The following is a 13,377-nucleotide window of genomic DNA, read 5'->3' on the forward strand; positions in this document are numbered from 1 at the left end:
AAACGTTCTCTTTGGCAATGGAGACATTCACATAATGACATAAAGCCTACATGTAGAAATGTATAGATAAAAGCCTACATGTAGAAATGTATAGATAAAAGGGTTTACTGCATGACTCCATGACAAGATTTCCTTCCTTCCTTCCTTCCTTCTTTTCTTTTTCCTTTTTTATCTTTAAATTTTATTTTATTTTTAGGGGAGAGAAATGGATGAGATCAGGAGGTATGATGTGAAAGACAAAGCTAAAAAGAAAGTTTAAAAAAAGATACATGAGTGGGGTTTGTAAGTAATGCTTTGGGAATGTGTGTAGCTGGAGACAGATGACTTACGTGGAGATCTTGGTGGGCTGGTTCACAAGTGTCTTCTGGGACTTATATGCTTTTCCCTTGCAGTTCCTGAGGGAAGACCTCAATTATCATGACCCAACAGTGAAGCACAGCACCTTCCACGGTGAGGATAAACTTATCAGCGTAGAGGACCTGTGGAAGGCATGGAAGTCATCAGAAGGTAATGAGCACCCTTGTCTGTCCTTTTTGTCAGAGGTTTACAGAAGAGAGGAGATGAGTAGATACCTGACCTTAAAAGGACATGAGCAAAAATGCTTAACAAGATGTGAATTACTGAAATAATTCTATATACAGTAATGTAATAAGACTGAATTACGGTCATTATGCTGGGAAAGGGATTTGAAGTTGTGTTTCATCAGGATGTCTTGAATTCCAGCCTAACTCAACTTCTGTCCTCACACTATCCCCCATAGACATCTACTAGCTTCTTATCATCTCCAGATAAGGAGCTTGCTCTTCTCCAGGAGCCCTATTCTGTACTCCCTGCTCACTACCTTCTCTTCGGAGTCCAGATGATTCAAAGGTTGAGTGTCAGTAAAGATGGGGTCCATTCCTGAGCCACCCCCCCAAAAAAACTTACATAGTTCTTCATCTTTGAATAAAACAGTTTTCAGTTTCTTTCTGATCTAGATTTCAATTTTGTAAATATTTTTATATTATCTTTGCTAGATCCTTGAATTGGACACAAATTCCCAAATGTGGCTTGATTTGTACAGAGCTGAATTGCATTGCCAACTTCTGAGCTCTGAACCCTGGACATGTACTAGAACTGCCTAACTAAGTACTAGTGCCTTCAGTGGTCACATTACTGACTCGTGTTGAATTTATCAGTGAAAACTTTAGATCTTTTTAATAACAAAGCTCCTAAATCATGACTACCTTGTTTTTTTCCCCTTGGAGCATTTTATTCAGAATTCTAAGTGAAAAAGTATGTTTACTACTGTGAAATTCGACAGGGAAGAAAATAACAGGTCTTTAGCTCCCTCACCATTTATCTCTGTGGCTAGTGTCCTTGGATCACAACAAGATTGGAAGCAGCAACTTGGCATGTAGTTCAGTTGGAGATGATTTGCTTCACATGTATAAAGCCCCAGATTTGCTTCCCAACACTGAATAAACCAGCTTGTGTCAAGTTGACAAAGAGAGAGAAAGAAAGAGAGAGAGAGGTACAAGTGTTAAGAAAGATTAATCTTGGTTGGGCTGGAGAGATGGCTCATCAGTTAAGAGCACTGGCTGCTTTTTCAGAGGTCCCGAGTTCAATTCCCAGCACCCACATGGTAGCTCACAACTATGTATAATGTACATACAGATGGAGCATTCATGCACATAAAATAAATAATCTTTAAAAAAGGAAAGGTTGACCCAGGGTTCAGAATTTTGAGACTGTCTCACAGTGTTGCTTGCCCATGAAGGCCTCAGACTCTTGAATCCTCCTTTCTTAGCCTCTCAAGCAGCTGGGATAATAGGCACCTGCCACCGTTTGTAATTTTCCTGGATTTTAGATGAGGAAATTTAGGACTAGGCTTATAAAATTGTGTGTTCACTGTCATGCTTTTAGGAGAGTCAGGACTAGATGTAGATTTTCTGATCCTTGTAGACCAATGCATTTACTTGCCACCTGATGGCAGAAAATACTACTTTTAGTAGAATGAGGTCATTTTTAATTAAAATTCTTACCTAGAACTGTAGCATTTTAGAGATGAGAAGGAACACACACACACACACACACACACACACACACACACACACACACATATGACAGCATTAGATTTGTTAGCTTTGTATCAGGAAATGGAGTCTACTCCTAATTCTGTGATGGGGTGAAAAGGGTGTTGCTGCTGCTACTTAACTGTTTTATCAGTTTAGAAGAAATGTGTAGGAGCAAGCCTCCTGGAAATCTTTAGAAACTAAGCCCTCTGCCCCCCAGGGTCATGTGTCTTTATAGCTCCTGAGCAACTCAGGCTGTCTACTGGTGGGCTTTGAGGCAATGACATGAGCCAGGAAAATCTTCCATTAGTTCTGTTTAGTTTTGATTTTCTTCTCTAATAACATGATGATAAGGAGCCTAGTTTTTAAGAGTAGATTTTATAAGTACGAACTCAGAATGCAAGAGGCAAGGAACACATTCTTGGCCTTTTCTACAGGCTCAAAGAAAAGTAACTGAGAAAGGAAGTGACCTAGGGAAGGCAGAAATAGAGGCTTGAATCACAATACTAGAAAACAGCTCCACAGTTTTCTGGTAAGAACTTTATTTCTGGACTTAGCAACTATTTGGAACACTTCCAGTGTATTTCAAATTACAGGAACATGGAAGACAATGAAGTAAGTTTTTTAGAAGGGGCTGGGACTCATTTACCCTTAGTAGGAAAACATTCTAAGGTACAGCAGATCCCTCACTGCTGAGAGGTCATTTACATGTGCCTTTTAAGGACTGGTTTACCAAGTGGTTTGATAGACTAAAAACCTTCTTGTGTCTAATAATTTGCTTCATTATTCAGAAAAAGACCCCTATTTTTTTTCTAGAGGGACAGTTTCCAGAGCTACAAAAAACATGTAGTGTTCTGGCACTTGTTCAAATTGGCTGGCCTGAGCGTAGCTAACTGGTGTAGATATCAGCTTTAGTCATTTATGTTGAAAAAATTAGCAGGCTAATGTCATTCCTTTTTGTATGATTATTGTTGTTAACATTCTCTGACTAATGTTGGATACCAGTGTTTGTTTTTCTCTTCTCTTTTTCCTGTGTTATTTAGATCTTAGCAAAGTTTGCTAATCTTACGTTAACCAGCTCTAGTTTTAATAATAAAGGCAATAGCAACCCAGAAACTAATAATACTTTTATAGTACTTCATCCATGCTAAGCACTATTCTAAGTATTTTTTTTTATGTTCATTCATTTCTCACAATAACCGTATGATGTATAGTTACTATGGTTATGTGTTATCTCTATTTTCAGATGTGGAAAATGAGGCAAAGAGATTAAGTGGAGTAATGTAATATAATTTTTTCACTAGCTACCTGGAATTACTTCAGATATCACAAATCTGATCATGGATCCTATCAAGTCTGCTCTCACTTCTGGCTGACACAGTTACAAAGCTGGGGAATTCCTAGGCCATTTGCACTTACTTTATTGCTGCTTCTGCAACTTCTTCCTTTTCCCTTTGTATTAGTTGTTGCCACATTTGGAGAGAAAAAATTCATTTATTCCCTCCTTCCTTTCCTTTCTTTAGTCTGTACCTCAAGTGGCCAAGGCTGACTTTGAACATTTACTCCGCCTGCTTTTCTGTCTTCCAAATCCTGGATTACAATCATGTTGCACCTGGAGCTTGCACCCACCCCCCCACAACCATGCTGTTTTTCAAGTGCTGGAGCTCAAATCCAGGCCCTCACACATGCCAAGCTTGTTACTTACGAAACCCCTAGATAATTTTTATCTCTGATAATTGTACCAAAATTGTCAGTTATGTTGTGATCTAATATTTAACATAGTCATTTTGTGTTTTATTTTAAATATACACTGGAAGATAAACAGTCTTACTCCCATCCCCATTTGATAGGGAAACTGTACATCCCTCTCTGCCACTAAGCCTAAGATTCTTCTTCTTATGTACATCTCCTGTGCTGCTGCCATAGCTTGATCTTAGCAGCTTTTTCATGTGAGTTACTGAGGTGTAAAATTGATGTAAACTGTAAATACTTCAAAGTTTATTGCATTGTATGTTTAGGCATATACTTACAGTTGTGAGGCCACTGCACAGTAAAGGTTGACTATGTTCATCACTTCATATCCTCTTTAATCTCTCCTTCTCCTAGATCACTACTGAACTACCTTCTTCCAAGTTTAGTTCACATTTTTCTTGAGTTCTATTTAAATAGAATTATATAATATGTACCCTTTAGTCTCTTGCATTTGACATAATTACTTTGGGATTCATATTTTACCTGTATAAATAGCTCATCATTTTTAGTCCTGAATATTAGCACATTGAAGAGATGTGCTTCCAATTGTTTTTATCCATTTATCTCTTGTTAAGACATTTGAGCTATGTATAGTTTCTGTTTATTACCAATAAAGCTGCAGTGACCATTTAAATGAGTCATATGCATTTTCTTTGTCTTAGGAAAATACCTAGGAATGACTAGATAATATGGTAGGTATCAAGAAATTATCTGTTTTCTAGAGTAGCTGTGCTATTGCATATCCCTATTAGCAGTGTATAAGACTTCTCAGCTCTCACATCTCTTTGCTATTATTTATTGTAATCAGACTGTTAAATTTGAGCATAGTGTAGTGGTATCTTATTTGATCCTAGTTCATAGTTTGCAGTTTGATTAATAATTAATGACCCTGGCATCTTTTCATGGACATAAATTGCCATTTGTATATCTTATCTTTTTTGGTAGACTGTCTTTTAAATCTTAGGCTTTTTTTTTTTTTCCCAGATAGCATCTTATATAGTTCAGGCTTGCCTTAAACTGCCATATGGGCCTTGAACTCCTGATCCTTCTAGCTCTACCTTCTGAGTAAATGCTGTGATTGCAGCAATAAATCACCATGCCCTGTGACTATGAAATAATTCCCTTTTTCTCCCTAGCTTTTTAACAAGAAGGCTGAAATCATTGATTTGAGCCCTATTTTCCTTTGTTCTTTTTTTCACATATGCATGATGTGAATGCATACGTGAATGCATGCTTGCATGCATATGAGTACATATATGTGAGCATTTACACAAGTATGTAGAGGCCTGAGGTTGACATTGTGAGTGTTCCTCAGTCAGTCTCCAGCCTGTTCATTGAGGCAGTGTCTTAACAATGGCTCAGAATTCACTATGTAGTACAGACTGGCCACAGAAATTTGTAGCAGTTGTTTGGTCTCTGCTTTTTGAGTTGGGATTACAGGTGTTACCTGACCATGAACTTGCCAGGGCTCTCAAACTCATGACTCTCCTGCCTCTATTTCCCCAGAGCTTACATTATAGTTGCACACCATTAGATCCAATTGAAACCTTTACGGTTTTATAAATATTTTAACTTTTTATGTCCTAATATATAGTCTGTTTTGTGTTCACAAGCTCATTGGCACCAATATTCTACTGGATAGTTGATAAATGCCAACCAAGTCATTAGTTGATGATATTAAGTCTACTTAACCTGTTGATTTTTCTGGCTGCTTGGTCTATCGTTTACTGAGAAAGGAACACATACATTTCTAGCTGTGAGTTTGGCTTTGCTTGTTTCTTTTTGTAATCTTTGTTTCATGCATGTTCAACCTCTGTAATTAGGTCTAAAAAGATTTATAATTATTATGTCTTCTTGATTAATTGACCTTTATCATTATAAAATGACATTCTTTTCTCTAAAGTTTGTCTTAGTGTTAATGTAGCTCTTTTTTTCCCCAAAAAGGGGAACTTTTTATTTGGCTCTTAATTTCAAAAGCCTTGTTGCCTTTTGTAGGTAGTAAGGCAGAACATTCAGGCAGAGAGTGCATGTCAGGGGAAACTGTTTAGTTCATGGTACCTGGGAAGCAAAGAAAGAGTGTGTGGGTAAGTGATCTGGGCTTCTAATACCCATGTGTCTCAAATAACCAAACTTCTTTCTGCTAGGCCACACCTGTAGGTTCTACTACTTTCAGGTATAGGGTTGGCTTTTTTGTTTTGTTTTGTTTCCCCTGTTATAGTTTAGTGTATTTTTTTCTGTCTCTTTTCATTTTGATTATTTTGTTTTACTTTACTTCTGTAGTACTGACAATTGGACTCAACCCTATATGTGCTAGTCTGGTGCTCTCAATTTGAGCTATATTCCCAGAACGTGGTTTGTGTTTTAATTTTAAAATACATACTAGGCAGGTATGTTTTAAACCTGTAATGCCAGCATTTGGAAGAATGAGGCAAGAAAATTGCCTTGAGTTTGAAGCCAGTCTGGGCTACATAGTGAGATTCTTTCTTTACAAAAAAAAAAAAAAAAGGGGGGGGGCTCTCCTGGATGCTGTGATGCATGCCTTTAATTGCAGTAACTATGAGACAGAGGCAGGCAGAGCTCTGACTTCAAGACCAGTCTTTTCTACAGAGCTAGTTCCAGGACAGCCAGGTACACAGAGAAACCCTGACTCAGAAAACCAAAACCAAATCAAAACAAAAATCCCACCACTCAGGAGGCAAAGACAGGAGGATTTCTGAGTTCAAGGCCAGCCTGGTCTATATAGTGAGCTCCAGGACAGCCAAGACTGTAGAGAGACCCTGCCTCAAAAAAAGGTGGGGTGGTCTTAAGAGGTAGTATGCTAGCCCTAGTATACATGAAAACCTGGATTCTATTCTCAGTGTGGACCATGTGAGCCAGGTATAATGACACTCCTGTAAATCTCAGCACTTAGGGGATGGGGCCAGGAGATTCAGAAGTCAGGATCATCCTTGACTACATAGAGAGTTGGAGGCCACTTCTGGTCACCAGACCCTGCCTCAAACAAGCAAACAAAAACAATCAAACATCAATTTAAATATCTGCTTTTGGAATCTTTCCTAAAAACCACAGTCTAGATAATGTGTGCTGTGTTCCCATAGCCTCTTATGTTTATCTCATTGTAACACTTACCATACTAATTACAGTCTGTTCCCCTGCCTGTTTCCCTGTCAGTTTGCTTGAGGTCAGCATCTTATATGGTCTCATTTTCTTTTTCTTTCTTTTTTTTATTTTATTATTTTTTATTTTACATGTCAATTCCAGTTCCCTCTCCCTCCCTCCTTCCCTCCCTCCCTCTTCCCCTCTTTCCCCCCTCACATGCACCCTGACCACCCTCCCCTCCTGTCTCCCCACCCCCATTCCACATGTAGGGCTATGCCATCCAGGTGGGGTCATGTAAATCTGTCAAGTCATTTGAAGTAGTGACTAGGACTTCTCTCCTGTCTCTAGGTTAAGGCAGTATCCCTCCATGGGGGATGTGCCCGCAAGGTCCTTTTGTGCACCAGGAATATATCCTGTTTCCACTATCTGAGGTCCCTTAGACTGCTCAGTCCTTCTAGCTGAGACCCATATTCAGGGTGTCTGAGTCAGTCCCATGCTGGATTCCCAGCTATCAGTCTGGGGGCCCATTTTCTAACACTTAGTACTGTACTTAGCCCAGAAAAGAAGTCAAGAGTTTGTCTTTGTGCAATTGTTCCATCTTACAGTTTCACCTTTCAGAGTTGCTCTGTGTAGCTACACTGCCAGTATTTCTCTAACCTGCTTTTCTCTGGACTTTGTTGTAGCTCCCTGTATGGCCTTTAATAGTATGTCCTTATGAGGTTTAATAGACTAGAGTTTCATACAGTAACCTAGTGGAGTGGAACTGTCATGAGGCCTACACCCAAGGCCCAGATTATTTTTACAGTGATGTTTCAGAATTTAACATTAACATCATACTAGGAAACTAAGATCCCCAGGTAGTGGCAGTGGGAAGAGAACCTCTCTGGGAATCCAGTTCCAGGGTACATTCCATCTTTAGGAAGAGCCACTTTGGGAGGATTTTGTAGCTGCTATAGTTTGCTCATATGTAGAGTAAATATGTAGAGTAGATAGCTGTTAGTTAGTTAATTTAAAGTTATTATTTTTATTTTATGTGTATGGGTGCTTGGCTTGCATGTATGGCTATGCACCATGTGTATGTCTGGTACACACAGAGGCCAGAAGAGAGTGTCAAATCTCCTGAAGTGGAACTAGAGTTAGAGATGCTTGTGAGCTGCCATGTGAGCTGAGAATGAACCTAATCCCTCTGGAAGAGCAGCCAGTGTCCTTAATCACTGAGCCATCTCTCCTGTCTACAAGTAATCTTTGTATGCCTTTTCTGTCTATTAGTTCCATGTTTTCCTCCAAGCCTTCACATCACCTAATCTCTCTAAGAGAGCACTTATCACACTGTTATACTCATTCATTTCCTCTTACACATTCCTCTTTTTCTCAGAGAGCTTTTAAGGATGGAGTTTCTGAAGATTTGTCTCTGTGCTGGTAACATACTTTATCACCTTCTACAATTTTGTCATTTTGCTGGTATCATACTTTAGCACCTTCTACAGTAAATACTAATAAAAGCTTGGTGAATGAGTGAATAAACAAATGGTAATGATAATAGTAAATGTAGCTGAGGCCAGTCTTAAATACCTGCCTTTATCTCCCAAGATCTGGGGTTTCAGGTGTGTACAACCAGAGTTGGCTAAATACTATTTCTTTAGAACTTACTATAGGAAAGGAAATTCCTTGTATCTTCACTACACCCTTCTGAGAACTCTACTTATCGCCATTTCATAAGTTAAAAAAAAAAAATGAGATTGAGAAACTTTTAGCAGCTTGTTCATGATCTTACATTTAATAAGAGATGGTTTAAGGCACAAGATTACAAAGCCCACATTTGTAACTGCTAGGCCATATTTGACTGACAGACCAAATGACTGAGTGAGTCTGACCAGGTGGCCAGCTAATTCACTAATAGCTATGTGAAGGAGACCCAAAGGTTTTGGCAACTTTCCTAGTAGACACAATTCTCTTGGGATGTGAGTTTGAAACCACAGAAGTAGATGAGGGCTTCATCTAGAGGCGCCACAAGTCCATTATAGGAAAGAGATACTGACTCAGGAGCTCATTTCTTATTGCTTATTCTTTTCCTGGCAAAAGAAAAGATTGGCCAAGGCCCAGTATCTGCCTTGGCGCATCTGCGGAGGATAGCTATAGTTGTGCTAGGAGTGAGACTTATTGTTCCTTCTGCTGATGTGCCCTTACCCCGAGTATCCTCATGACTCAACAGCTTCATTTTCTTCTCAAATGTCACCTCACCAGAGAGGCTGTTTCTTCTTAAAAAATAAAAATAAAATAAAAACCCAACAACAAAAATCCTTTTTCTTTTTACTTTTATTGCTTAATTTTTAAAATTTTACTTATAGCCACTTGATATGTGTGTGTGTGTGTGTTTTAATTTTCATTTGTTATATTACTTATTTATTTTTAAGATGTGGTCTTACTCTGTAGCCCTGGCTAGGTTGGAATTTTCTATGTAGACCAGACTAACATTGAACTCACAGAGATCCACCTACCTCTGCTAGGCTTAAAGACATGGGCTATAATAATGGCGTATTTTAATGTGTGAGTATTTGTAGGTCAGAGAACAATTTGTAGGAGTTGCTTTTTCCCTTTTACTTTGCAGTTTCCAGGGGTTGAAACTTAGGTGGTCAGGCTTGGTAGCAAGTGCTTTTCAGACATCTTTAACTGCTGTGCCATCTTACAGACTCAGTTTAGACTGCCTGGTTTGCCTTTACCCTCAGAATCATAAGTACCAGGGGATCTGTGCCTTTTATATTCTGCTGTATTTCTAGATTCTGAAGTGGGATCTAGCAAGTAGTGGGTGTTTAATGATGACCTCCATGACTTATCCTTGAGTTGAAGACAACCTGCTTTCAAGAACTAATCATTTAGCTTCAGTAGCTTCTTATTTTCCTTGTCTTTATGCATGACCTTGAACTCCAGACAAACTGAAGTCTGCATTCTCTGCGCATGTCCGACACTTTGTCATTCTCTGTCTTGCTCTTCTTATTTTGTTCTTTGGTGGATCTGTATCTCTGTTTACCCAAATTCTGACCACTGTATTTTTTAAAAAGAGTATTTACTTACTTACTTAACTTATTTTCTGACTTACTTTCTTAGTATATGTATGTGTGCCTACATGAGTATGTACACTACATGAGTGGAACTGGAGTTGTAGTTGTGAACCTTCTGATATGGGTGTGCATACTGAACCAGGGTTTTCTGTAATATCAGTAAGTTAACTTCATTGTGGAACCAGCTCTGCAGCCAGTGAACTCCATTTTTAGAAGTAAATGTATGTACAAGCAATTACTATTGATAGATACTGCTATATTGTAAGCTACAGACAGTACTTGGAAATAGAGATCTCCTTCTTATTACTGCTCTGTTTCCAGTGCCTATCTTGAAAGAGTATAAGATAAATGTTTATTGAGTGACAATGAATATTTTACAGAAAGGGAAATTGAAGCTCATATCAATTTAATGATTTTCCCCCCAGTTAGTCAATGGTAGATAAGATGGAAATTAGGCTCTTTAGCCTCAAATTTATATTATATATCTTATAAGTCCTTCAGGGCCAAGCCTGTAATCCCTGCACTTAGGTGATGGAGACTGGAGGATCAGGAGTTCAAGGCCAACCTTGGCTACATAGCAAATTTGTGCTTCATGTTACTCTTGTGTCAAAAAACAAAATCAACCAAGCAACCAAACATACCCCCAAACAAAAAAAAAGAAAAAAAAAAAAAAAGATGACAGATGCTCTCTCCTTCAAAACTTTAATTTATTTTGAGAATTTTATACATGCATACAATGAAATATGATCTCATCTAGTCCTCCTCCCAAGCTCCCTTGTCCCTCCCAACACTCAATTTTCCAACTTCATGTTTGTTTGTATTAATAACCCACTAAGTCCAATGTTTGCTGCCTATGTATGTACGTGGGTTGGGGCTGTGTACTGGAACATGAGAACCAACCAGTGGCTATAATAAAAATGATTCTTCTAATAGCTTTACAACTACATCCCTTTTGAGAGTTGTTATAAGGGCTTTAGAGTTTGGCCTTTTCTTGTTCAGTGTAGCATTGTTCATCATTTTGCCTATAGAGGGTGTCTGTGCTATTCTTGGGACCACATGGACAGGCTTAGTGAGGTGTATGGCTTTAGGATGCTGTCTCTTGTCCTAATGTTCTCCTGGGATTTGGATATGCCAGTCATCTGTGGTCTGTATCTGATGCCTTATAAGTTCTTCTTGCTGAATTCTGTAGTTTTTTTTTTTTTTTTTTTTTTTTTTTACTGATAGTGAGCACTCTATTCTTGCTGTGGCCTTCTTCCTAGCTTGGCCCAGAGTTTCTATTTTTCTTCTCTTTTGGATTGGGAATACAGTCTGAGCCTGGTGGTGTGTGCCTATAATCCCATCATTCTCAGTGCAGAAGTGGAATTCAAAGTCACCCTTTACTTCATAACAAGTATGAAAACCTTCATTGTCTATATGAGATCCCACCTCAAACAAAACAAAGACACTAAAAACAACAAAAAATGAGAAAGTAGAATAAGACTTAACTTGCTGGGCAGGCATTGGTAGCACACACCTTTAATCCCAGCATCCAGGAGGTAGAGGCAGGTGGATCTCTGAGTTCGAGGCCAGCTGGTCTACAGAGTTCCAGGTCAGGCTCCAAACCCTGTCTCAAAAAACAAAACAAAACCAAACAAACAAAAACCAAAGACTTTTAGGTAATTGAATCTTAGGGATAAGAAATAAGAAGCCCTAGTATTTCAATTAGATTGCCGAGTGAGATCATGTTGGAACTCAGAGTTGCTATCTTAGATACATATAATGAAGGATACAGCTCATTATGGCTTATGTTGTTCAGATTGCAGTGCTTTAGGTAGATGACACTATGCGGGCAAGTCCTGCCTAGATGGGGCTGCTGCCTGGGTAACTGAATAATACATAGAGCTAAAAACAAACAAACCAAACATGGCTTTGAGGCTTGGCATGATGCTGAACCATTATCTTTTTCCCCTGTAGCTTAGCTGTATAGGGGGTGATTGATCATAAGCCATCCTTGGAATACAATGATCCTCTTAGAGAATCTCTGCCTCAATACAGTATTTAGAGCAATGGTTTTCAGCTGGGGAGCAATTGTGCCTTCCCAAGGACAGATTTAGCTGTTCCTGAAGACAAATATTTTTATTGTAATAGCCAGCAGCATTCTGGTAGCATGTAGTGGGTACATGCCAGAGATATTGTCAAATGTCCTGCAGTAATGCTGAGCACAGTCCCTACAACAAAGATAACCCCATCAAAATGTCACTGCTCCAGAGGCTGAGAACCACTGGTCTAGAGTGACTCTTGCTTGTCTCCATGTCTATAGAGGATGCTAATTAGAACATGCCAAGAATCTATGCCCAGACTTGTGTTAAGGCGTCTTCTTAGTAGACAAAAGGCCCTTGAAGCACCGCTGGCCTCAGGCTTTTCTACCAACAAAATGGCACCTTCCTTCCACTCTATATGCCAAGCAGAGAGACTTCTTTGTGTTGGATGAAGCCAAGATCCCTTGGCACAATTACAGGACTATGTTGCTTCTGTACTTTACAGGTTGGCACTTGTCTGTCTGCGTCATATGTATCATTCTTATCCCTTCATTACCAGACATTCCAGACTATAGTAAATGACTGCATTGGTAATATGTTAGGATGTATTTCCATTTTCAGTAATAATAGCTAATTCATTTTACTTTCCTCCATTACCATTTTCAAACCTTGGGGTTTGGATGTATCTCTTGGAAATTAATTTTTCTTTTCTTCCGATGTATTCTCAATTGGGAACCAAACATTTAACCAGCACTGAATAGGTACCCTTTGTGTAAGGCTGTGTCATCTTGTCTTCTAGGAGTAGTTTTGGAGCACATTCAGTAAACCTGCCTCATTTCCTCTCCTGTCATCTTTTCCTTTCACCTCCTAATCTACTCTCAAAACTACTCAGCATCAGAGCTTTTATCCTGAGCTCCAGTCTCTTCTAAGGCAGTGAGATAGAATCAGTTTTGTCTTCAACTTTGTTTGACTCAAGAGGTCTTCTTTGTAGTCATATTTTGTGGAAGCAGAAGAATGAAATGACTTTTTCCAAATTGCCAACCTCTGTAATTTATGTAAGATTGATAGAGAACAACCATAGGCATGGTTGTGCCTACTATCAGAGGAATAGCTGAGGTTTTTGTTTGCTTGTTTTAAAGATAGAATCTCTTTATAAAGCACAGGTGGCAGCCAGGTGGTGGTGGCTCACACTTTTAATCCCAGAATTGGGAGGCAGAAGCAGGTGGATCTCTGAGTTTGAAGCCAGCCTGGCCTACAGAGCAAGTTCTAGGACAGACAGGGCTACATAGAGAAACCCTGTTTCCAAAAATAAAAAAAAAAAAAAACAAAAAACAAATTGAGATGCTTAAACACTATCATCATAAAGTATAAGTGATGGTCTCTATTAATTATAGT

At 38.9% G+C, this 13,377-nt stretch overlaps 1 protein-coding gene across 5 annotated transcripts in view; it reads left to right on the plus strand.

Annotated features, from left to right (window-relative positions):
• Nucleotides 1–13,377, plus strand: part of Stim1 (stromal interaction molecule 1) — a 167,832-nt gene that overhangs the window by 119,060 nt on the left and 35,395 nt on the right. For all 5 annotated transcript variants that reach the window (XM_051192446.1, XM_051192445.1, XM_051192447.1 and 2 more), the window contains exon 3: nt 393–507. In XM_051192446.1, the coding sequence (XP_051048403.1) occupies nt 393–507 (115 nt within the window). The remainder of the gene's footprint in view (nt 1–392; nt 508–13,377) is intronic.

The sequence above is a fragment of the Phodopus roborovskii genome, unplaced genomic scaffold (assembly GCF_943737965.1).
Source record: "Phodopus roborovskii unplaced genomic scaffold, PHOROB, whole genome shotgun sequence".
NCBI lineage: Eukaryota > Metazoa > Chordata > Mammalia > Rodentia > Cricetidae > Phodopus > Phodopus roborovskii.